The following is a 24,918-nucleotide window of genomic DNA, read 5'->3' as shown; positions in this document are numbered from 1 at the left end:
CTTACCTTAAAGGCCCAAACAAAGCCTGACAAAGTGTATTTGGACCCATCGCCCCGCAAACTTTTGCGGTCATCAAAGGCAGACGACAACTTAGTCCAGGTAGCTTTCCATATATACGAACCCCACGGAAACAGATTCCATGCATTCAGGTCCTCTACCAATATTATTAGCTCCCGATGAATAGGTTGTCTGGCCTCTCTGCCTAAAAAGCCGGCATACACAAGTAGTAGAAGGCATACTCGGATAACATCGACGTCATCCATCCGAGTGAAACCAGCTTTCTTATTAAACAATTTCTTCAGGTCGTCGACATGTAGGTTCGGCTTCTCCATTGACTCATCCGGAAAAACCCGGGATAACCATGATGGGCGGGCGATATGACGAGTGTACCGGCCTACATCATCGTGTCCGAATCGTAGACCAGTGATTAAGCATAACTCCTTCCGCCCAAAACAAGTATACGCTGGTGGAAAATGAAACCATATCTCTTCCTCACCACGTTGTATACTGTCGGGTAGATTTGATGTCATGGTCTGAAGCCACAAATGGGTCAAATTAGCATCTTCACCCGGATGCTGTACTCTCAGCCATGGCCCGAAGCAGGTTTCCTCAAACAATTGTCTTTGAGCAGGTGAAAGCTTCGAAGCAATTGTAGTGGCCAGGCTGACTTTATTTCTCAAGGTCAATTGAGCCGAAAAAAATTTCTACAAAAACAATAAACATACCAAGTTAGATATACCAAAAACTACACTGTGAAGATATACCAAAAACAATAAACATAAAAAGTAGTAGTTTATTCTTGAAACTAAAATTTGCAACACTGTTTTGTCTTTTGGTTGAAATGAAAATCGCAACGAGAGAATCGCAACGCGAAATGAAAATCGCAACGAGAGAATCGCAACGCGAAATGAAAATCGCAATGCGATTTTGGTTTCGCGTTGCGATTCTTTCGTTGCGATTTTCATTTCGCGTTGCGATTTTCATTTCTCTCGTTGCGACAGTCATTCTCTCGTTGCGATTTTCATTTATCTCGTTGCGACTCTTCTGCAAATTGAAACTTGAATGGATTGCATTACTTCAACCAAAAGACAGAACAAAGACAAAGACAAATACTAACTTGAAAATCGCAACGAGAGAATAGCAACGCGAAATGAAAATCGCAACGACAGAATCGTAACGCGAAATGAAATCTAAGTGAAATGGTTAATCTATTATTGAAATGACCAGTAAACTTATCATCAGTTTCAATATGAAAAACCTACAATAATGCAAACATTTCAAAATAAAAATAATTAAAAAAACTAACCCTCGGAGGTTGATTTTCCATTTCTGAATATTGTGAGGGATTTCTGACCGTGAATGGTTGTGAGGGATTTCGCCGGAGATGGGGACGGAAATCTTCGGAGATGGGGACGGATTTCTTCCCCGTAGAGAGTGAGAGATGGAGATGGGACTGAGTTGTGATTTTAGGTTTTAGGTTATGAGTTGCGATTACGGGATTTTGTCTTAATATTCGTTTTTGTAATTTGAAAATAAAATACGCGTAGCGATTATAATGGCGCTTTAAATATCGCGTTGCGATTTACGGATACGCGTTGCGATTTTATGTATTATCGTTGCGATTTACGGATACGCGTTGCGATATACGGATACACGTTGCGATTTACGGATACGCGTTGCGATTTATGTGTTCGCGTTGCGATTTTCATATTCGCGTTGCGATTTTGGAAAATCGCAATGCGAATTTGTACTATCGCATTGCGATTTTCAAGAATCGCGTTGCGATTTTGGAAACTGATTTGCGATTCTGTGGATCGCGTTGCGATTTTTATTTCGCGTTGTGATTTTGTTGGTCATTTTGGCAAATCCAAAAAAAGTTGGTTAAAATCGTATATTATAACTTTTTTTTGGTCACTGAGGCGATTTTCTCTAAATTTTATTCTCATTTTTACATTATAATCTGTAGCTGATATAAATCCCAAAATTATCATGTTTCACGATATGTGAGATTAAAATTATCTATGCCCCATCGCTTGTTTGAATCTCAAGACCCATTTAATCTTCGTTATATTCAAGATCAAAACTTATTTCATATAATATATTTATAAATTATTTTTTTAAGAAAATATAAAAGAAAATTGTTATTCATACTCCTATTATATATGACCTTATTTTAGCTGTTTTCGTTTTTAAAAAATAAATATATTATTTAAATACGAATTTAGAAAATTCAGAAAACAAAATTATATAGAAACAAAGTTTATATGTCGCCCCCATTGACATCCTAGCCTTGTCCAGCTTCTCTGAATTGCATATTCTAGATTTGCTCCACCTTTACATACTCCTCTTAAGGGAACCATTGTATTCCCCTAACTTCGACTCCAATCCCAGCTTTGTTGAATCTCTTGAATTTGTATGCAATCGTTAGGTTAGAATTTTGGAGTCATTCATGGATTCTTTGATTTAACCATGGTATTGATCAACTGGATCAATCGTAGCTGAAGTTTGAAATATCCCTTTTTATATTCGAGTGAACGCTTCAATGGCTTCCACTAAAGAATGTGACAACGCTACCGATACTCCTTCGTAAGCTTCTATCTCTTATGCTATAATTTATTTCTCTCTTAACAAAAATTCTTAATGTGATATATACTTTGCATGAATGAATGAATTTTCAGGCCGAAAAACGTGTACAAGGATCCAGATGATGGGCGGCAACGATTCTTACTCGAATTGGAGTTCGTTCAGTGCCTTGCTAATCCTACTTACATCCACTGTAAGTTCTGAGTTCCTTCTGAATTGGGATTGGAGTGCGACTTGCTCTAGTGTAATGCGTTGGTTGTTTCTGCTGTTAAATTCCTGAATTAATGCTCGAACACTTTTACGAATTGGATATATTTGGATGTTCATTGTGTCGAATTTTGATTAGTCTTATTCACTAGCTGTCTTGTTCTTTATGTTTCATTCTTTTTTACTTGCTTTTCATTCACTAGTTGAATTTGTCAACTGGATCTGTTCCTCGTTAATATTGGCTCAATTAATTCGTGATGCAGATTTGGCTCAAAATCGATATTTCGATGACGAGGCCTTTATCGGATACTTGAAATATCTTCAATATTGGCAACGACCAGAGTACATAAAATTTATCATGTCAGCAACTTGAGAGCTTGCCATCTGATACCTTAGGCTTGAATTCCTTAAATCTGACATAAATTTTACTGCAGGATAAATGATGTGTAATATAAGAAAAAATGTGATTGCAGGTATCCCCATTGTCTGTATTTCCTTGAACTTCTTCAAAATGAGAATTTCCGAAATGCAATGGCACATCCTGCCAACAAGGTTTGAATCTATTATTTCTTGCCGGTCCTGTTGTCCTGATAAATATGTTCATGGTCACTAAATGAAATATGTGTTATTATTTTATATCAATATGAAATCATGTTCACTTTTAAGATGTCTTTTCCTTTTTGTACCTAAAACTTATAGGAAGTGGCACATGGACAGCAATTCTTCTTTTGGAAGAACTATAGGAACAACCGGTTGAAGTTCATTTTGCCTAAGCCTCCTCCTGAAGAAGTTCCTACATCTGCACCCCCGCCTCTTGCTTCTGCTCCACCTCGGCCACCCTTGTCAGCTAGCAATATTGCTATCACAACTGCTCCTCCAGCTCCTGCTTCAGCACCTTCTCCAATGCCTTACGGCCTGTCCTCTGGATCTGCTCTTGTGAAAAATGATATGAGGAATAGTGGAATTGATCGAAGAAAAAGGAAGCGTGTAAGTTTGTACCCTCTAAATTATCAACTTAACATTAGTTAGGCGGTTGATTACTTATAAAATAAATTATATTGCTACCCTTTCGTGTAGGATTTTAAAGACCCCTCTTTCTGATGATATCACTTTGATCATCACAGGAAAGAGTTTAAATTGACCATCCATTGATGTTGAAGTAGCGGGATGTGTATTTCTTGAGGTAAACAATTTTTTTGTAATGAAATTGAGTTGTTAATGTTCTTATGTTTGTGAATATTGTTTTTTAATAGCACTGCAGTCATAAGGTGGAAACGCTGCTATGCTGATTGAATATCTTAATCATGTTTTGGTGATTTAATACGAGAGATTTCTGCAATATATTGATACTGATCAATGTCGAGTGAAACACGGAATCCTATTTTGTTATATCTCTGCTTTCGCTGTAGTTATTAGTGGATGAACGATAAACACATTGGAATAACGTAGAATTGTATTGCAGGTTCACTGATCATTACCGAGGGAGCCATTAGTGGATAACAGTAACACATTGGAAAGGTGGAACCATAACCATCCTCCTTATATCTTGTTTTGTAGTAGCAGTAGTATAAAGTACGACACTAGATTGAAATCGTAGTGCCCTTTGTTTGTACCATCTTTCTATCGGAATAATGCTATTAAATTTCTGGAGAAAAAAGAAGACATTTGTGCAAATCTATACTGGATAATTCTGTACTCTCATCAGAGCACGAACAGACAAAAGCAACATCAACACTCCCTTTGAAGAACAGTGTCTTCCATTGCCATATGCGCGTCCTTACAAAGAGCTTTCAGTTCACATCATGTCGCCAGGAAGCAACATGCACAGGCCAAACCAGCTTATTCTTTGGGGACAAAGCAAGTTATGAATGTTGTCACCGTAGATGTTGAAGGCCGGATCTTCTTCAGCTAGGAAATTTGAGGACGAACGGTGGAAGAATGGAACATGGGATTTGAATATGTTTGTTAGAAATGGTAGGATTGATTGCGATAGTGTGATCGTAGCAGGTGAGCTTTCTATGAATATATGTAATTTATATCCACACTGTTGTATATTTACATATTTCCTACTCCATAACTGCAAATTCTCTGGGTTTTTATAGAAGCAAAGAGGAGAAAATACTTGGAGATGAAGATAGTTCAAACCAAGAACCAGTCCAATTCAGAAGCTCAATCATACCCTGGTGGGGGCATGGTTCATGAGAACGTTTATTCCTGGTTAATGCCTATCTCCATCCGTTAAAACTATACATCGGAGTTAGTTTTGGATCGATTCAATCTTGGTTTTAAAATTTTCGAATTGTTTGATTGTAATGTTTGCAGGTGGAGCAGCAATGGTAGGGTTCTTCATGGGTTACGTGGTGGATGGGCAAACGGGGAGTCTCGTTTGCGAAACGGGATTGGTGTGATAAGGTCGAGGAAATCCGAAGATTTCGATAACCTGATGAAGCTTGCAGATGAGGTTACTTACTATGATAAACAATGGCAAGCTCCCTGGGAAGATCAAACTGCAACTTCTCACAAAACTGGAATTTCTTGGAAGTCTTCTAATTTCTTAGAACTTCTTGGAAGTCTTCTGATTCATAATTGTTAATTTGTTAACGAGAAGTGATGAAAACAAAAGGTTGAGTGTGATTTTGAAGAAAAAAAAAAGATAAATTGATGATCAAAATGAAACTACATGAATAATTGAACGATTAAATACGTGGTTTATCTTAAATTATTTGTGAATAATGGTTCTCTTGTTGAGGCGGATGATGATATTTCTTAGTGGTTGACTTTGTCAGCGGATGATGATATTTCTTAGTGGTTGACTTTGACAAAGTATTTTGGGAGTTTATTTAAAAAGGTTTAAAATTTTTAAAAGTTCAAATTATTAATTTTAAAAATTTAAGAGTATGTAATTAATAAAATTTAATAAAATTTTTAAAGGAGTTACATTGAAAATTTAAAAAAAAACTTAAGGATCAAATGTTAAATTTTCAATATTATCAATAAATAGGGATGTCGCAACACTTCATGGTTCATGTAAAATTAGGAATATACAATGAATGAAAAAATGAGTACAAAAGTATGGATCATGTGATAATTTATTTTGAAAAACTGAGTGAATATTATAGAAATCAGTAAAACCATCAACAACTATCAATGGTTTTATATTTTCTTGTAATTTTAAAATTAATTGTAAAAAATAAAAATATAGGTATTAAAATAGAAATTTTTAAAAAAGTATCCATTTTAGTAAAACCGATGAGCTTAAGGAAATATTGAAAATTAAATTTAAGAAATTAGTTTAAGAATATAATTAAAAAATAAAAAAATAAAAATTTTAAAATAAAATCGTACATTTAACTTGGTATAAAGGTAAAGACAAATTTTCAATTTGCCATACTATTGAAGTTGGTGACAACTACTTACAGCAAGTTATTAAGTTGATGAAAATAGCAGCGGCTTCTCAATTTAAAATTACCGACGACAAGGATTAATGAAATCACTCAGACTGACAACAAAGGTCGCTGGTCTATAATAAAAAAAAGATATATCAGGTAGGATATTCTTAATGTATGACAATATTATTACAAATGTTAATATTTTTTAATATATTCAGTAAAATTTTATTTAAAATATTATTTTTTTATCGAAAATGTTAATATTTGACATTATCTAAAATGTTTAACATTTTCGGTAAAATGCTACCTAAATTTTTTTTTTTATCGAAAATGTTAATATTGGATTCTACCGAAAATTAGTTAGCGAAATTAACATTTTCGATAAAAATAATATTTTAAGTAACGCTTTATTAGAAATATTAAAAAAATATTAGCATTTCCGGTGAAATCTTTTATTTAATCATATATTAAAACTGTCGTACAACATAACTACCCAATAAAAAATGCACAAGATGAATAGACTCTCTCCCAAAATTTTATTTTTATAATATTATTAAATAAAACCCTAATTTTAATCCAACTTAAAGTATCTTAGATTTATTTTAATATAAAAATAATATTTATAAATAGGGTTAATTATTATTTAAGTCAGCAAAGATTTTAAAATATATTTTAAAAATTAATGATGATATCAATATATATAATTAGTGGTCAATATCGATGTATGACACACACTCTAGACTAATCCATTAATTATAATTAGAATGAAATATTGAAAGAGATAAAATTATATAATTTGAAACCTATACACTCAATTTTTAAAATGAAAATTGTTTATTTAATATTTAATTTTATAAAAAGATTAAATTATCGTTAAATCGTTTCATTTTTGGGTAAAGTATAGAAAGGTCTTCGACTATAGGACATTATTTTGTTGAGACTTTTGACCATTAAAAGTTATAAAATGATTCACGATTATAGGGTACTAATTAGTTGAACACATTGACATTAAAAGTTACAAAATGGTCGTCTGAATATTCATATGTTCCAAACTCATCATTTTTCGTTAAAAAATGATGATTATATAAGTTGGACAATAACATGTTGATTGTGATATGATAAAATTATATTTTAATGATGTCTATTAGCACTGTCGTTACTTTCAAGCACCGATTTAGTAACATAATGCAAACAGAGAGTCAATCCATAAAAGACTACTCAAACGATTCTAAAATCGGATTTTATCGTATCTCAATTAATAAGTTAACGTTCAGCTCAGACGGTTGTTAATTTTTAACAGAAAATGACGATTTTGGAACATATAAATAGACGAACAACCATTTTATAACTTTTAATAGTCGGAAGACTCAATAAAGTAATATTTTATAATATAGAGATTATTTTATAATTTTTAATAGTTAGAGAACTAAACAAAATATACCATATAGTAAGGGGATCGTTTGTATATTTTACCCTTTATTTTTTATACCGACCGACACTAGGTGGATTAAACTTTAAGAAAAGGCAAAAACGTGTAGTTACAATAATATAGTTGGGATCTTGTCATAATTCGTTAAGGGCAACGTTTTCGGACAAAATAATATTTTAATTCACTCAATACTCTCTAGTGGCTTAATTTCATGAAATGTCCCTAACATTTCACTTAATAGTTATTTTGTCCCCAACTTTTTATGATACACACCTCATCTCAAATTTACCAACAAATTGTTGTATTAGGATTGGTCCGAAATTGTACTAATTTGAGTTTTTATTTTTTATTATTTTATTTTAAGTTAATTTCGTATTTGAATTCTTCTAAATTTAAATTGTTTCAAATTAATGTTAATTTATTTTTATTAAAAGTTTGAATTATTGTTTTTTTAATAGTTTAGTATGATGATAATATAATATCTATTTATATTTTTTTGGTTATTAATAACATACGGATACTTTACATATATGATTGTTCGAACTCATAAATTCCGAAAAAAATGATATTATTTAGCAGTGAGGATGCTTGAAAGATTTTTAGACATCTAATAAAATGGATGATATATATTTAATTAATTATTATAATTTATGAGTATAATTGAATTAAATATTTGAATTTAAATAATGATCTCAATAACAGAGATTAGTGAATTCTTTTAAGTATTTCGGATTTAGACAATTTAATATATTATCTTTTAATTATATTATAATTAATAAAAAGTTTGATATAATTACATAGGAAATTATTATCTTAATTTAATTTTATAATTAATATTATTTTATTTTCTTGATAAGTTATTATTTGGAAGTATACTATTTATAATTAATTTCTACCCGTCTCTCTTTCCGTTTTCCGGTATCTCTTAAATTGCATATGCCAAAAGAAACAACGGCAACTTTGAATCCGAAATGCCGTCTCTCTCCGAGAACTCCGATTCCTCGGCGCGGTTATTGGCGGACAACGCTGAGGCGGAGCGACGGTTGCGTGAGGCGGAGGATCGTTTGAGGGAAGCCGTGGACGAGCTCCATAGACGTCAGAGGACGGCCGCGTGCGGCGATTGCCCTCCGTGTGACCACGCTGATGACTCATGCGTGGCCAACGCCATTGGCAATCTTTGCCAAAGCTTTCTCCTTTCTTATGGTGTTAGAGTAGGTATCGGGATTCTTCTTCGCGGTTTCAAGCTCGCCAGAGGAAAGTCTTATTCCTCGCTTCTTGATCTCAAGGTTAGGGTTCTTTTTAAGTCAGTTTCATAAAAGGTTTTCCTTTTGACTTGGTTGTTTTGTAAATTCTATAATTTATTTTGGCAATGTATTTTGTATTTCCTTTCATATGTGTAAAGTGTTTGATTAAATGGGTTTATTGCATGATTATGTACACCGTCTTCTTTGAAGGATAAAATTTTTTCACTGTACTTTTTGGATTAGATTTTGAGACCATTTATTGTAAAATGTTATTAGATTATTGTTGGTAAAATTTCTCGGGTTTTGGGTTTTACAATTTGTCATTTCTAGGAATTATCAATGTAAGAATGCGCTGAAATGTGATATTAAAGATGCTGAATTTGGTTTTCCAGCAACTTGTCTCGGAGAAAGATTTGATTGTGAGAGAGGAAGCATGCCGCATTGGTTTACTTTTTGGTGGCTTCACTGGTTCATACCATGCGCTTCGATGTTTACTGAGAAAACGTAGAAAGAAAGAGACGCCAATGAATTCGTAAGTTTGCTATAATTGACTGATTTGCATTTGATGAGTATCTCACTATGGTAAATGGTGAGTTGAAATAATTGACAACTTTCTATGCATGCCAGATCCTTTTCCCTATCTTATCCTTGACATTATTTAAGGTGGTGATGGAACAGAATTTTATCAGGTTCCATTGCGGGATTGTCTATTTTAGCTTTAGATGATTCAAATCAAAGGCGAACACTTGCATTGTATTTTGGCTAGAGTAGCTCAGGTAAATGAATGCATTTTTAAATAGTAAATTTGCAAACCGATTCAACATTGTGGGTTCTAGTTCCCTGTTTTACTGTCTAATATTTTGTTTTACTCCTCAGTGTGCTTATAATTCTGCAAAGTCGAAAAATAAGTTTCACTTATGGGGAAGCCATTGGAGGCATGGGGACTCCCTGCTCTTTTCTTTAGCTTGCGCCCAGGTAATATGAAGTTCATAATGATTTTTGTATCTAGATGTCCGTACTATACTTTTGGACCAGATATTCATCTTTGTACATCAGTTGATGATGATAAAAATTCATAACACTAGGAATTGCTCAGTTTAGTAATTTAAAGGTGCCAACAGAAGCCCAAGCTAAATTCCAGAGAAACGCTGCTAAATATAACTTATATATATGTAACATTGTGGAAGTGTAACTAATTCTGTTTTGTTCTTATGAAACTGTGTGAACTTTACCTCCGATTCTTTTGCTTCATAGTGTATTTTTCCAAGTTAAAAGTTAATATTTAGTGATTCTATTTTTAACAAATTGGAATTTGCTTCTGAGGTGAAAAAATGATAGAATTTATTGTGCTTTCATATCTTCTTTTCACTTAGTAGGGTTTGGTCAATGTAGTTTCTTCATCCGATTTCACTGATTGATGCTCATACCAGGTTATGTACGCCTTTGTGATGCGTCCTGAAAGCTTGCCTAAATCATATAAAGATTTTATTCAGAAGACTGGTCCTGTTGCTGCTCCTGTATATAATGCTGTAAAGGAGAATTGTAGAGGTGGGCCAGTGGATGTTGCATCTATATCAGCCTACATAAATAGCCGAAGGAAGTCCAATAATGTGAAGTTGGGAGAGTTCCCGTCAATTATTCCTTGTTCTGTTATTCATCCAGACACAAATTCTTGTCTAGTGCACAATGCCAAGGCAGCATCAGCTACATTCAGGAAAACATTCCCTCTATACTTCTCTTTGACTTTTGTGCCATTTGTGGTTCTGCACCTACAAAAGGTATATCTTGCATTACATATTGGTTTTCCTTTCTTCATCCATGAAAATGAAGGGACCTTGGTGTTGTATTTTGTTTTTGAGCTTCCTTCATATGCCTCCCTTATAACAATGAAGCAAACAATAAAATAATGGCCTTGATGCATTTTTAGCTCTATACCAAAGAAGCAAACAAAACAAGACCAGAATGGGCTTACCTATCTGTGTGTGCTTTACTTTTTGGCCAAACATGTATGTCTGTGTGTAACCTTCTCCAAAAAAAGAAGCAGTTTTTTTGAAAAATAAAATAGTCAATCTGGTTTAGTAAAAATCACACACTAAAATGTAAAAGTCAATCTGCTTTAGCAAAATCTGTTTTAGTAAATCGTGGTATGGAGTGGGAATGATGGGTATTATTCTCTGTTAATCTTCCTATAGGAGGATTGAAAGCTGTTATGCGGGGTAAAATGGGAGAATAAATTGACAGTTTATCCTTTTGTAACCGAGACAATTTCTTGTAGTTGATTTTGCAAGCTTCTTTTGCTCCATTTGAGCAGATATTACACGCACACTAGTTTATGGAATTGATCCTCCATGTTTTTTGTTTGTTTATTTTGCATCATCACGATACGCATCTAGTTTATGGATACCCCTGCCCGTGGCTGTTGGCTTGCTGTTAAAGGTGCTGTTCAATCAACATCTTTCTTGTCTGCATTTGTTGGAATTTTTCAGGTAACTTGTTTCTCATTCACTGTTCCCTGTTGTTAAAATCGGTATTATATGTTCCTTGAACATTTTGCATGTGCTATTCAAGGCTGTTATATGCTTGCATAGAAAGATTGCATTGACAGACCACAAGCTTGTATATTGGATTGCTGGTGCTTTATCGGGTCTTTCAATATTACTGGAGAAGAAAACTAGACGCAGTGAACTTGCTCTATATGTTCTTCCACGAGCTGGAGAATCATGGTGGAATATTTTAGTAAACCGGCACCTGCTTCCTGATGTTAAAAATGCTGAGGTAGTTTTCTTTCTCATGATAGCTTCTATGTCGGACTAAGTGAAATTTTGTGCCCGTAATTAGAGATTGATAGCCAACTTTGTTCTCGATGTATCTACAACTGCATCATTACATTGTTACCCGAGTCAATTGTCTTCGTATTAATTTGGTTCCTTACTTGATGCTTCCAATCTGTTACAGGTGGTCTTATTTTGTGCATGCATGGGAGGAATCATGTACTACCTAGAACATGAGCCGGATACCATGGCCCCATTCCTTAGAGGTCTAATCCGTCGCTTCCTGACTAGCAGAATAAGCAATCCTGGTCTTTCATCTAGTCTGACAGCTTCCTATGCCTACTTGCATAATTTCGAGGCCTCAAACAAGCCAAAAGTTCAGGACAATCAACAGGTTGGGACTCCAACTTCTAAACAATACAACCTTGAATCTATACCGGGGCTCTAAGCATGATACTATTGCGTATGACATTGCCCCTGGAGTTTCAGTCAACCACGTGTTCTTTGCAATTTTTTTCACTTTGTTGCTGAATATATTAGTAGACCATTTGACTAGATTCAATTCCTCCTTTAAGGCAAATATTTGTAGTCCTGGTGTAGGATCGCTCACGAAATCTTGTGTACTTAGTCTGCCATGGGGGCCGTTCAAGAAATTATGAACAAAGAGAAATATATATATGATGATAAATGTAAAAATTGCTCAAAAGGATGTGCCTTTGTCCCATCAGTTTCAATCTATTCCCTGTTTCATCTTGTTTAGTTGAGATAATTTTCGATGCCGATAGGCTTTTCGATGCCTCTCTTCATGATCAACATCCTCACAAGCAAATTCCCACTGCAATTGGAGCTTCAGGTTTGTATGGCTGCATTGCTTTTCTCTTACAAAACTGCCATGACTTGCATTGCACCGAGAAGCATAAGGCTTTCCATCATCATAAGTACTGCATCTGCTGAACTAACTTCTTTCAGACATTATTGTCAAAGTCCTGCCTGACCAGGCCAATGGATCCCTCTAGGCACATCGCGAACTCGGGCAGAACTCAAGTAAACCCTGAAAAACATGGAAGGAAAGAGCAAGACTACTGCCAATGTCATCCATTATTATCTTGTAAGATCAGATTGCAAAGATATCCCACATGGTCACACGTCACACAGAAATGTGACTTTTTCTTACTTGATAGAGCTAAATTAAGAGGTTTGACCACAAGAATGATCAATTTTATTACTTGATACAAGTAGATATTTGGAAAGTAGTTATAAATTGATCCAAACCAGTCTTTCTTTGAAGGGAATCCCCTTGTTATTCAATCATTTGCTTCGACTACATGGTATCAAGAACCCGCGCTGCAATCTCATCGTCGAAGGAAAATAAAACATAGCAGACTTATCATCTGCATACTATAATTGATGAAGTTCGTTACTGGTTTTGATAACAGAATCCAGTGTCATAAAACCAGACAGAAATCTGAATGATGTTCTTCCATGTTCCTAACTTCTTAGACCATTTTTCTTGGTAAATTATATAAGTTTATTACATGTCTGGTATTTACACATGATGCATGCTAATGTCAGCTTAAATTTTTTTATATATAGCATTCCTTGATTGCCTTGTAAGAGATTTCTTTATCAGTTCTGTTTTTTTAACTATAAACAACTAAATTAAGAAGTTTGACCATAAGAATGGTCATTTGCTTCAATCACACGCATCAAGAACCTGTACAACCATTACATCATTGAAGATAAACATGACTGACTTGTCATCTGCAGAAGCTTTTGCTTACACTCACACACACACACACATATATATATAAAGTAAGGTCAAAGTTTTACATTTTCCCTGAATATTTCACCCTTAATTGTTTAATATATATAAACGAAGTAAGGTCAAAGTTTTACATTGGCCTGAGTATTTCAACCCTTAATTGCTTTTTAATGAAGAAACTTTTGAAGATAAGTTGTGATTGTTCACTAAAGAAGATTAGCATTCCTTCCATCAATCATCAACAAAAAGCTTTGCTTTGCATCTTAAAAATGGACTCAAGGTTATTCGAGTCTGCTTTAACCGGAAACATCGACGACTTACACAAGTTATTAAGAGAAAACCCTTTGATGCTTCACACCATTTCACTTTATACCAATCAAAATCCTTTACATATTGCTTCAGCTGAAGGGCATGTTGGGTTTGTTACAGAGATCTTGAAACTAAAACCTGAGTATGCCAAAGAAGTAAACAAAGATGGTTTTAGCCCTCTTCATATGGCAGCTGCAAATGGGCATATTGAAATCGTGAGAGAGCTTATGAATATCGACCCGAAACTATGCAGCGTAGCGGGACGAGAGAAGAAGACGCCTTTCCATTTTGCAGCCATGAAAGGGAGGGTTGATGTCATCAATGAAATGCTTGGGAGATATGCAGAATGTATCGAGGGTGTGACAGTTCAAAAGGAGACTGCTCTGCACCTTGCAATAAAGAACAACCAGTTTGAGGCAATTAAGGTTATGGTTGCTTGGATTGTAAGGATGAAGAAAGAAGACATCTTGAATCTCAAGGATGAGCAAGGCAATACACTTCTCCATTTAGCGACCTGGAAAAAACAACGACAGGCAAGTATTTATTATTTCGATTACAATGTTAATAGAATAAATAGGTTCATGAAAATCTACATTTAGTGAATGTTTATTGTTGTTTCAGGTGATAGAATTAGTACTCGGAAGTGGAACAACAAGTCCAGGCTTGTTAGACATAAATGCAACAAACAGAACTGGTCTAACTGCCATGGATGTGCTTCAGATGTTTCCTAGTGAAGCCGGTGATAGAGAAATTGCAGAGATTCTTCGACAAGCTGGATTAGTGAGTGCTAGAGATGTTACGCTTCATCGAAGTCCTTCCCATGAATTTCATGATCCAGAACCACAAGACCACCCAAGAACACAACGGAGAAATGGAAGGTGGGATGAAAACATGGCGTCTCACGATCCAGAACCAGACCAACCAAGAACGCGACGAAGAAGTCGATGGTGGTTCGAAAGCATGGCGGAGTATTTCAAGTTTAAGAAAGGCCGAGACTCTCCGAGTGAAGCTCGAAATACTTTATTGGTTATAGCTGTTTTGGTGGCCACTGCAACCTTCCAGGTTGGACTCAATCCTCCGGGTGGAACATGGGAAGATAGTTATTTTACAAACCAGAACAATGCCACCGGCCTCCATGGATCACACTTAGCAGGGACTTCCATCATGGGAACAAACGACACAACATCTTTCGTGCTATTTGTGGCTTCCAACTCTCTCGGTTTCGCGATGTCGTTGTTCATGATCAACATCCTCACAAGCGAATTCCCAATGCAGTTGGAGCTTCAGATTTGTTTGATTTCACTGTTTTTCACATACAACACCGCCATATCCAGCATTGCGCCAAGTAATTTAAGGACCTTCACCGTCATACTTACATCAGTTTTTTCAGGAAGCATACCACCATCAACCTTTTTGGTGAAACAAGTACTGCATATGTTCAAAACAATTGCCAAGGACATAATCCACAGAGTCCGTCCCAACCCGACCCAAGGACAACTCTAGGCACACCGCAAACTCGAGCAGAACTCATCGAAAACCTGGAAAAAAACAAGGAAAGAGCAAGAATACTGCAAATGCCATCCATTACCATTCTAGAAGATCAAATAGTACAGGTAGGTTATGTCTTTCATATGCATAACAGCATGCAAATCGTTCATATCCATAACAGTATGATAAGCCAAACCCATACTTATGTATAGTTCCTCTCCAAACTTCATCAAACATATCAATATATATATATATATATATAAACCAGAAAAAATTATATACTGCACATGGAAAGGAATATTATCGATGTTTTCATTTAAGAAACATAACTCGGAAATAAATATTATCTATGTCCACATATCCACACTTACCTAAGCTAATCGGTTATGAACCGAGTATCGAATGAGGCAATGAAAAACCATGCCAAGAGGACCACTTGAAGATATTGTTGAATCACTTAGTGGGATCACCTTCTTCTGTCTTCACTAGTCTTACAGGACTTGAATCCCAATACTTGAAGAAAACTATGTAACTCTGCAAAACCTCTTGGCTGCTCCACGTATACATCGTCGGTCAGATCGAAGGCATTATTAACGTTCACCTGATGAACTTGTCACTGATAAGGACAACAGCACGTGAACAGTAAATAACTATACTACGGGACTGAAAGTTTCTGCAAAATCGTATCCCGAAACCTGTGAATAACCCTTGGCCACTAAATGAACCTTGAATCAGTTAACAGATCTGTCTGCACTCTTCTTGATTCTGAATAGCCATTTGCAGCCAATAGCTCTCTTGTCCGTATGAGCATTCATGGAAGTCATGTGGACAGAAACATGTGTTAACCTGAGACTTGGCATCTTTTCGTAATTGTCGTGACGACATGCCTTTAAAAGTTTCATCCAACTGAAACCAACATGTTTTCTTCACATTGATGGTTAGTGAGTGAATTAGGGTGTAACAAATAACAATCTTCTATTAAAAAATGTTTTTAAGTTGAAGAATAACAAAATTCATAGCTGTCGTATCTGCACTAGTTTTCTTCTATATTGGCTTGTTAACAGTAAAAAAAACATATTAAGAAAGTGGCACTTAAACCAGCCAAGTAAACCATATTTAGAAATCGAGCTTCCTTTCACTTGTGTTATTATCGTTCAACGTTCTTCCGATCGTTAGAACTTTCAAATCCGAGAGCTTAACAAAAGCTTTAATAAAGGAATCCATGGAAAAGTTTCTAGGCAGAAAAGGAGTTCATAGCACACCACGATTACTTGGGATGTCGTTCAGTAATGTAGAAGTCAATTGAGGTATTCTTGTTAGTAAAAATTTCGAGTTTTTTGAGTTCTATTTTATGACTCAACTTAAATTTGAATTTTTTTTTTCAAATCAACCCAAGTTTATAAAATTGCCAATCGAGTCAAATGAAGTCAAGTTAAACAAATTAATTTTTTGAGTCAAATTTTGCTCACCCCTGCATCTTTACATCTTAGCCAATGGATGGATATACAATAGCAACATTTGGTTGATTCTCATCCCAGCATTTCTATCTGTCATGCTCGTCGGGAAGCAAATGGAGCGGCGCATGCTTTAGCTAATTTTGCATCAGTGACTGCTCAGCCTTTGTATTTAGAGCATGCAACTCTCCCATGATTGCTGCCATTGTAAACGCTGATATTTTCTGTAATGCATATATTATGGTCTATGTTAAAAAAAACAGCAACATTTGGCAATATGCAGGATCGAACGAAGCAGTTTTGAAGGACTAATAATTTAACATAAGTTTTGCAGGATCAACTCAAGACAAGCAGCAATCTTACGATATTGCAGAGAAAACAGAAAGTGGGGATGAACATCGACTCAAAAAATCGATCTATTTGACTTAACTCGAATTACCTTTGAAAATAATTTCATAAACTTAGCTCAACTCCAAAAAATTTCAAATTCAAATCATATTATAAAAAAAATTCAAATAACTCAAATAACAACTTAAATAACTCAAAATTTTTAGTAATTAGTAAATTATTCAATTTTAAATCAAATACCTCAACTTTGTATAATCTATAAATCACATATGAATAAGTATAAAGATCTATATATTGTTATAAAAAAACATTTAAATTAAAATCAAATAGTATTACAATATCATACATATTTACAATTAAATTTAAACAAAAACTCAAACAACTCAAATTTCATAAATTCAACTCAACTCAAAAAAAATTAAATTAAGTTCAAATTATAAAATAAAACTCATCAACTCAAAAATTTTTAACTCAACTCGATTCGTTGAAACACTCACCTCTAAATGTTATAGTTTGTCACTATCAATCATCAAAGCTCACATTCATAAGATCATTAACGAATCCTCTTAATTTAATTTACTTCATCCACGACAACCCTCTAAGCATGACAATAGTATGTTAGGAAAATATTAATGAAAATATTAACAAGTTCGGTAAACAAAATTTCAATCCATAACTCAACTCAAGCTTCCTTGAGTTAGTTATACATTATCATCCGATACAAATTTAATAAGATTAAATAACATTTGAAGAAAAGGGTTAAGAATTATCTTGAGAGGAGTCTGAAGAAACCTTCTCCACAATGTTAGGAAACCCGGAAGGAAGTTTCATTAGTGGTTCATCACTCGAAACACCACCTCGGTAAGCTAATCCCAGGGCATATCCTAAAGCTCGAGAAACCGGCACCGCAACTGCATTCCCAACTTGAATGTACCTATCACAACATACAAATTCGAATTCAGAAATCATAACGTAGTTCAACAACTTTTGAGCGTTCTCCGAACTGAACTCGAGCATGAGTATTTTGAGCATTCTTCCGTTTAAATGTACCTTTCCTTGACAGTGCCAAAAAGCTTGTAGTAATCAGGGAAGCCTTGTAACCTTGCGTTCTCGCGAACCGAGAGGACACGATCTTGTTCGGGATGTAATATTGCCTGTTAAGACGATCAGACCATTGCATCTCAGTCAATTATGAAGTGCATAATGCGTGTATGCTTGAATCATAACCTGATTATGAGGTTCAGCCCTGGTGACCACTGTTGGTACAGTTTCATCCCACCATAGACGAGCAAATGGTCTACAAAATTCCATAATAAGTGAGGCTATTAGATTCAAACAATTTATTTATCAAAGAAAATACATGAAAAACAACAACTCACTTGCTTGATGATCCACCAACAAAACTCATGGCATAGTCAGGGACCTGTAATTGTTTACGAAAATGTCATACAACACAACAAATGGGCATCGAGAAGAGATACATATTTAACTATGTTACTTGATTTCAAGTGTGAATGTCAAACATATGTATCGATCCGACACAAATATGCCATGGAACATAGAAGAGAATATTAACAAGAGCTCGAAATGGAAAGAATACCAATGGTTTCCCGGACTCCAAGTAAACCCTCTCCACATTAGGATCCCATTGCACCTTGTTATCAGTATTAACTAGAACACCTGGTAAGTCTCTGAAATTTGCCCCCTAAATCAATGGAATGCAAAAGAGATGAATAAAGTTGATAGCCAATAGCCATTGCAAAAGAGTGAAGAAGCATCTAATAGAATACATGACTGAAAGAATTGAGATGCGAATGTAATACCTTCCTTTTCGGAATCCGGCAAACACGTTGATAATCATCTGTATTGAGCTGAAGCGGACGATGATCATAGAGCAAATGTTTTCCAGATTTTGCTCTCAAAGAACCAGGCATCTCTACAGGACAAATAAAGAAATGAGATCGCAAGAGGTCATAAAATGTAAATAAATAGCAAATATGTAATGTCTACCTACCCTCCCTGCTTAATCTGATGAATCGCTGAAATTCGGTTTTAGGATCGTTGTAATAGTCCATTTCATCTCGATTCTCATAATTTCCAACCTATAAGCATAATGGGTCAGATAAACATATCACATTTACTTGTCAATGAAATGGCAAAGCAGAGAAAAAAAGAAGGTAACTTCAAAAAATCTTAGTGCATACAGGCGGAAGGTCAGATATGGCATCTTGTAGTAGAAGTTTCTTTTCCAACTCTGGTTTTTTCCCTTCAGCCCAAGCAACAGTGTTATTCTGCATATAAATTCATACTGTGAGAACATGGAAGCTTGTAAGAAATAAAAGCAAAGAGAAAGGATTTTGTTACCTCAAACTCAAGAGGAATAACACCTCTTACAATCAGATCATGTGTTGGCAGTGGATATTGCGGCAATTTCTGGGAAGAGGCAAGCATTCGATTAAACAAAGTTTATAACTTTTGTGTGTTTGGCCTAATTATGATTTTAGTTGATTTACTGTACTAAATATAGAAACAAAACTCACTTCATTAGGACGTGCACCCCAGAAGAAAGCACGCATACGGAACTGGGGAAGACCATAAGCACCTGCTGCCATCATTCCCATTCGGACTTGGTAATTTAAACGAATGAGTTGACTCAAGGCATATCGTCCAAGAAATCCCTCAGAAAACTTTACAATGTCAACAACATTCTCCATCAAAACATACTTTGGCTTCAAGTACTCCACTATGTCCATGAAAACTTGAAGTTGTTTGTTCTTTTCATCTTGCAAAGGGTTTTCCTTGTTTCTGAACCTATTAAAACCACTGATACCTTGGCATGGAGGCCCTCCACAAATCATATCAGCGTCACCCTAGTAGAAAATAATTTAATTAATGTATGATCATAAGTCATATCAAAGGCAATATTTATGCTGTGAACTGAGGCAATACAACACATTTGTTTCTAAATATATCGACTTAAAGGATTAGGCTCGTAGATCAATATTTGTGCCAATTGCTAACATATACACGTGGAGAAACAACTGTCTATCCAGCAACAATTTGACATTCCCTATAGAGGCCTTGTTGCTAGAGAAAGAAAGGGCTAATGTTACAAGCTATTGTATCATGAGTGTGAGTGTAGATTCAAATATGTATCTAACAAAAGCATGTTTAAATTTTTAAAAGTATTTTTATGTATTCAGAGAACCCTTAATGAATAGACAAATTGACATAATTTACTTGTAAGTTTCATTTAATGAAAATCATTCAAGAAAAAATTAGTGGGAAGCAGACAAGAAGCTTACAGGCAATGGCAGAAGTTTTGAGTTAAAGCCACTTGTAACAAATTTCTTCAAGCGTTCTCGACAATCACTGTTAAAAAAGGATTACATTTAGAGACAAGTTTGCATAAGATAGCATGAAATACACAATCAAACTGTCTGCATACCCCAATCCTTCTAAAGGCTCCCAAGTATCTTCCTCCGGCCCATAATTCTTCCAACGAACCTATCAAAAGCAACAGCACCCAAGGTAAGTGGATAAATTAACGTACAATGCATGGAGCTGAAATATGAATGATAGATTTGAAGTTCTAAAAGTAGTTCCACAACTAGGATTTGAAAACAATTCTAAACAAAATAAATCAAAGAAGAAGAAAAATTGTCACATGAGTTAAACAGAGGCTCTATAGCCCCATGAACTGATGGCACTAACAATTCTTATAAAGAAACCATAGTTATAAAGCTTAAATACCTTGAAATGTAACCCTCGTTCTCCATTCTCCTTAGGATCACCATAACATATGGCAAGAAATTTTTCAACTTCAAATACTTCACCATCACTATCATCATTTCCATTTTCTTCTTCAACTTCATCATTGCCATCATCTTCATCGTCATATGAATTGAAAGACTGCTTTTCCAAATTCTCAGATTTTGACAAAGAAAATGAAGCACATAACCGTTCCCATTCTTTTAATAATGCTAAGAAATCTTCAGCAGGTTCATTTCTAACCTGATAGACCAGGTATTCCTCCAAAAGTTATTAAATGTATATAAAAAAACAAATAACACAATTAATTATATGAATGGATTTTACCGTTGTTTCAGGATGATTCCATTGGAGACTTTCACATGCATATTTATTTATATCCACAGCCCATTTCTAAAATCATTCCACAAATAACTAAAAAAGCATCATAAGCATATATAATCACATGAAACTCATGATTATCTAAACCTTGTGAAATAACTTACGGTCACAAGTTTTAAACCAGCCATATTAGCCCCAAGACACAAGCCAGTAGACATTGCTCCACAACCAGAATACAAATCTAACAATGAAGCATCCTTATGATCATTGTTTGCACCAATTACATTATCAAGATTGTCTTCAGATACTGTTGATGAAGCTTCTTCACTAACATTTGTTTTCTCTTCTATAATTAGAAAGAAAAGAAAATATTAAAAGTAGAAGCAAATTAGCCACTTTTAACTGTTTTTTCGCATACAAGGTAAAAACAAAGATAGACAAAACAAAGAAATAACAACTACCTGGAGGCAAGTTAGTGAAAGATGAGTATTCCAACTTGTATAGCATATCGCAATAATAATCACAGGAAGGAATCTCTTTCTTCTTCGCCTCTGAATCAACCTAAAAGAGGATAACTACACAGCATGATGAAACAACAAAAGACAAGAACCATGAAAACAAAAGGTACAAGAAAAGAAACATACATTCAATGATAATTTCACAATATTAAGCTTTTCAACAAGACAATCCAATGGATTGTCGTCTTGAATTTCTGAAAAGAACACACGCTTCTTAACAATAAGGTGCCCTAACTTCTTCATCACCTGGAAAAAGAATCACATGTAATGTGAAAACAAAGTTGAAAAAAAAAACAATAGAAACAAAGCACAAGAATAGACTTACAGTGTCCCGACCTCTGTAAAACCATTGTGCAGTAAAATACAAATCCCCGTCAACTGCCTCAAACATCTCAACAATTTTACATATATAGTTATCTTCTCCTTCTTCAGCCTGTACATTTATTAACAAGTAGAATAATTAGTTGAAGAATTGACCTAGTGAACATTAAGAGATGAAATTCACCTCAATTAGACATAATCAACACTCAAACCTTAATGAATCAAGTACAAATATTTGCATACACAAAAAAGGTATGCTCTTGGCTCACGTCTAGAACAATCTTCTTTCACCATGAACAACTTTTGTGACAAAATGATTAAGCATATCACTATGAATAGATCCCTAGCGCCCTTACTCAAAGGTCTAACCATTTATAAAAAGAATCCAGAATAACAAGTGCTAAGTATACTAAACATGCCAGGCCTACCAGTTATTGAATATCGTCTGGCACCTTGCACAATGATATGGGGGAAAATTATGTTTAATCATAATAGATCCTAAACAATATCCAATTTCCAGGGATGATAAAATCTTGAGAAGGATTGATAACAATCAATCAACTAAAATTGCAACTACTGAATATCTAACATTCAATCAAACAAATGCACATGAGGCAGATTTAAAATATTGTAAAAGAACTTAGAAAAACACAATAAACAATAAATAAGAAAAATATACTGACTTTGACATGGGCGTCATCGTAAAGGTTGTATATCACACAACCATCCACTTTTGCCTGTGTATAGTGCCTTCGAGCTTGAATAATAACCTCTGGATCAGAGCCGCTGTACAAAATATATTGAAAGGCTAAGGATACATATTATGAAAACTATAGCAAAAAGTTATATTTCTAAAAAACTAAAATGTCGGGACAAAAACTATTCGCATTTATGTTTCCATGAAAAGTTGTCCATTTACTATTCATGCAGATATAAACATTAACCTCTTTCACCTGAAAAGCCAAATTTTTTATCTTGTTTTTATGCAGAAAAGAGTTACCAGTCTGTGTTCAGCCTTTTTTTGTGTGGAAAGGTAAGAGGGTTCTGCTCCGAAGGCAAGAATTAGTTGGCAAAACGCTTGTTTTCCCAAGGCTGACGGTAGTTTAGAGTTAAAAGATATCCATGAATGGAATCGATCTTGCATGATAAAAAAAAAGTGGCTTTTGCTCAATGGCAGATTCTATATGGATTGCATGGGTGAATGCCTACATTCTCAAAGGTAATTTCTTATGCGATTGTCAAGCAAGACAAGGGCATAGCTGGTAATGGGAAAAACTACTAAAACTCACGCTTGCTGCAGAAGATGAACCCAAATCCAGATTGTTTCGAAGCTAACGAAGTATGGGAGGTGATAAGAAAGAGGTGAAGTGAAGTCCCTTGGTATAAAGTGGTCCGAGGAGGCACTGCTATCCCAAGGAACTCCTTTATATCTTGGTCAGCTGTTCTGAAGACGCTACCAACGAGGGAAAGGTAAGTATGATGGAACCTCCATGTATATTTAAAATGTAGTTTGTGTGATGATTCTGATGAAACCAGGCCATATTTTTTTCAGAATGCGCTTATGAAAAGCAACAGTAGAGTCTTGCCATGGAGGCAAATTGTACAAATTGGTTATTTTAGTCTTGTCAGGAGATGACTTATTGGGGTTTTAAGCATGGAAAAGAAAAATCACTGATGTCTACTCTAGTTAGAATTGACAGGAATTCTCACATCTATGAGCTTTGACAAGAAATAAATAAAAGTATAAATCTTAGAAATTAGAGAGAAAACTCAACTAACGAAAAGAAATTGAGTATTTTATTTTAATTCAACTTTAATTTTATAAACTGGAATCGTATAAAAAACTTCAAATAAAACTTGAATAACTCAAATAACTTGAAATTTTTAACAATTAGTATATTGATTTTAAAATTGGGTATTGTACCTCTATTTGTGATCAAATTTAAACAAAAACCAAAACTCGGAACACACAAATTTTATAAAATCAATTGGATTCAAAAAAAATCTAAATAAAATTTGAGTTATAAAATATAACCTGTGAACACAATTATTTTTTTACTCAACTCGATCAAATACTCACCCCTATTAACAATCAATCATAGGAAGTTTGAGATTCTGTTCTTGGAAAGAAAATCGGTAAGTGCCAGTAAAATAACTTCGAGTAGGGTCCTGGTTAATAGTTCTACTGATGCAATAAGGGGATGGGGTTTTACTGCATAAGAGTTTCTTTGTAATTCCTTTTAGTCTTCTTGTGACACCACTTGTTCTTTTGGATAAAAGAAACTTCAATTATCCAGAAATTAATAAGAAGAAGAATATTATTATTAGAAAAAAAACACACTTTAATTTAATTAGATAATAAATGAAATATAATAAAAATTGAAACGAAAATTACTTATAGAAAAATGCATTTGCTTACTCGTTCGAAATCTTTGTAACAACTCGTTGTGCTCCCTAATGACAGAAGAAGTAAAGATCAACAAATAAGAAAATTTTAAAGCATTCAACATTTTTCAAAAATGTAAATGATATGATGCGTATACCTTTCCTTGATAGCGTTTGGGCCATCGCCGTCTAGCATCCTCATCAGCAACATTTTCTCCAATAAACATGGCTTCCCCGTCGGCGTCACCATCAACAACGACTTTTTTTCTCGGCTTTTTCAAATTTGTCGTCGGCTTTTGGCCTTCGCTCTCACTACCGTCATGGAGCACAGATTCGTCATTGTTCGAATTGGACGGCGCCGTTTTCTCCAGACTCGGTTTAGACTTCTTGGAGGTGTTAACAACTCCAGAGACAGAGCTTGTCTTGCGCTTACCCCCACGAGGTACTTCACTGCTTTCATCTTCAATGATACCGATGGCTTCGTCATTTTCCGGCTTCGACATGGTGTTTCGTTTTCTCTGGCTTGACCGAGTAGGTTTCTTGACCGAACCGGTCTCCTCCGTAAGATTAGTAGAAGTTTTCCGCGTGCCAGGCATGACCGATTGGAATGACAAAGAA

At 34.8% G+C, this 24,918-nt stretch overlaps 4 protein-coding genes and 1 pseudogene across 7 annotated transcripts; 4 read left to right on the top strand and 1 right to left on the bottom strand.

Moving 5' to 3' along the window:
- The first annotated feature begins 2,427 nt into the window (after positions 1 to 2,427).
- LOC120140169 (mediator of RNA polymerase II transcription subunit 31-like) lies at positions 2,428 to 3,968 on the top strand. Of its 2 annotated transcripts, XM_039155188.1 has the most exons (6): positions 2,428 to 2,586; positions 2,679 to 2,776; positions 3,054 to 3,150; positions 3,264 to 3,342; positions 3,490 to 3,777; positions 3,915 to 3,968. In XM_039155188.1, the coding sequence occupies exons 1-6, from the start codon at positions 2,543 to 2,545 to the stop codon at positions 3,924 to 3,926; spliced, it is 618 nt and encodes a 205-aa protein (XP_039011119.1). In that variant the 5' UTR covers positions 2,428 to 2,542; the 3' UTR covers positions 3,927 to 3,968. The 2 variants fall into 2 exon arrangements, with proteins under 2 accessions (XP_039011119.1, XP_039011118.1); XM_039155187.1 differs by lacking the exon at positions 3,915 to 3,968 and having other exon boundaries at positions 3,490 to 3,884.
- Positions 3,969 to 4,673: 705 nt separating this feature from the next.
- LOC120140121 (light-harvesting complex-like protein 3 isotype 1, chloroplastic) lies at positions 4,674 to 5,383 on the top strand. The gene is made up of 3 exons (XM_039155154.1): positions 4,674 to 4,797; positions 4,893 to 5,007; positions 5,113 to 5,383. Exons 1-3 carry the CDS (start codon positions 4,674 to 4,676, stop codon positions 5,381 to 5,383), a joined length of 510 nt encoding a protein of 169 aa, XP_039011085.1.
- A 3,130-nt stretch (positions 5,384 to 8,513) lies between these two features.
- LOC120140168 lies at positions 8,514 to 12,177 on the top strand (annotated as a pseudogene).
- A 1,425-nt stretch (positions 12,178 to 13,602) lies between these two features.
- Positions 13,603 to 15,235, top strand: LOC120140148 (ankyrin repeat-containing protein BDA1-like). Of its 2 annotated transcripts, XM_039155171.1 has the most exons (3): positions 13,603 to 14,227; positions 14,316 to 14,555; positions 14,625 to 15,235. In XM_039155171.1, exons 1-3 carry the CDS (start codon positions 13,655 to 13,657, stop codon positions 15,195 to 15,197), a joined length of 1,386 nt encoding a protein of 461 aa, XP_039011102.1. In that variant the 5' UTR covers positions 13,603 to 13,654; the 3' UTR covers positions 15,198 to 15,235. The 2 variants fall into 2 exon arrangements, with proteins under 2 accessions (XP_039011102.1, XP_039011101.1); XM_039155170.1 differs by having other exon boundaries at positions 14,316 to 15,235.
- A 2,476-nt stretch (positions 15,236 to 17,711) lies between these two features.
- LOC120140138 (DNA (cytosine-5)-methyltransferase CMT3-like) lies at positions 17,712 to 24,918 on the bottom strand. Of its 2 annotated transcripts, none has more exons than XM_039155163.1 (21): positions 24,459 to 24,918; positions 24,335 to 24,369; positions 22,599 to 22,701; positions 21,920 to 22,027; positions 21,721 to 21,840; positions 21,538 to 21,637; positions 21,241 to 21,419; positions 21,083 to 21,148; positions 20,738 to 20,998; positions 20,433 to 20,491; positions 20,290 to 20,356; positions 19,525 to 19,854; positions 19,349 to 19,417; positions 19,189 to 19,275; positions 18,999 to 19,086; positions 18,808 to 18,920; positions 18,585 to 18,689; positions 18,364 to 18,407; positions 18,212 to 18,281; positions 18,035 to 18,138; positions 17,712 to 17,918 (listed from the first exon to the last, which is right to left on the bottom strand). In XM_039155163.1, the coding sequence occupies exons 1-21, from the start codon at positions 24,894 to 24,896 to the stop codon at positions 17,744 to 17,746; spliced, it is 2,721 nt and encodes a 906-aa protein (XP_039011094.1). In that variant the 5' UTR covers positions 24,897 to 24,918; the 3' UTR covers positions 17,712 to 17,743. The 2 variants fall into 2 exon arrangements, with proteins under 2 accessions (XP_039011094.1, XP_039011093.1); XM_039155162.1 differs by having other exon boundaries at positions 17,714 to 17,918; positions 21,241 to 21,422; positions 24,459 to 24,917.

This window comes from Hibiscus syriacus, unplaced genomic scaffold, assembly GCF_006381635.1.
Source record: "Hibiscus syriacus cultivar Baekdansim isolate YM2019G1 unplaced genomic scaffold, ASM638163v2 tig00110782_pilon, whole genome shotgun sequence".
In the NCBI taxonomy this organism is placed as follows: domain Eukaryota; kingdom Viridiplantae; phylum Streptophyta; class Magnoliopsida; order Malvales; family Malvaceae; genus Hibiscus; species Hibiscus syriacus.
The sequence above is the reverse complement of the archived record's forward strand: the minus strand, read 5'-3'. Positions and strand labels throughout refer to the sequence as shown.

What these genes read in the sequence shown, in the direction of transcription:
- LOC120140169 (XM_039155187.1), top strand. Translation starts at nt 2,543, where the DNA reads ATGGCTTCCACTAAAGAATGTGACAACGCTACCGATACTCCTTC. An exon ending in AACGCTACCGATACTCCTTC is followed by an intron (nt 2,587 to 2,678) that starts GTAAGCTTCTAT and finishes ATGAATTTTCAG; the next exon opens with GCCGAAAAACGTGTACAAGG. An exon ending in TGGCACATCCTGCCAACAAG is followed by an intron (nt 3,343 to 3,489) that starts GTTTGAATCTAT and finishes TAAAACTTATAG; the next exon opens with GAAGTGGCACATGGACAGCA.
- LOC120140121 (XM_039155154.1), top strand. Translation starts at nt 4,674, where the DNA reads ATGTTGAAGGCCGGATCTTCTTCAGCTAGGAAATTTGAGGACGAACGG. An exon ending in CGATAGTGTGATCGTAGCAG is followed by an intron (nt 4,798 to 4,892) that starts GTGAGCTTTCTA and finishes GGGTTTTTATAG; the next exon opens with AAGCAAAGAGGAGAAAATAC. An exon ending in CATGAGAACGTTTATTCCTG is followed by an intron (nt 5,008 to 5,112) that starts GTTAATGCCTAT and finishes TAATGTTTGCAG; the next exon opens with GTGGAGCAGCAATGGTAGGG.
- LOC120140148 (XM_039155170.1), top strand. Translation starts at nt 13,655, where the DNA reads ATGGACTCAAGGTTATTCGAGTCTGCTTTAACCGGAAACATCGACGAC. An exon ending in CCTGGAAAAAACAACGACAG is followed by an intron (nt 14,228 to 14,315) that starts GCAAGTATTTAT and finishes TTGTTGTTTCAG; the next exon opens with GTGATAGAATTAGTACTCGG.
- LOC120140138 (XM_039155162.1), bottom strand. Translation starts at nt 24,896, where the DNA reads ATGCCTGGCACGCGGAAAACTTCTACTAATCTTACGGAGGAGACCGGT. An exon ending in TTTACAGAGGTCGGGACACT is followed by an intron (nt 21,841 to 21,919) that starts GTAAGTCTATTC and finishes TTCTTTTTCCAG; the next exon opens with GTGATGAAGAAGTTAGGGCA. An exon ending in TTATTCCTCTTGAGTTTGAG is followed by an intron (nt 19,276 to 19,348) that starts GTAACAAAATCC and finishes ATTTATATGCAG; the next exon opens with AATAACACTGTTGCTTGGGC.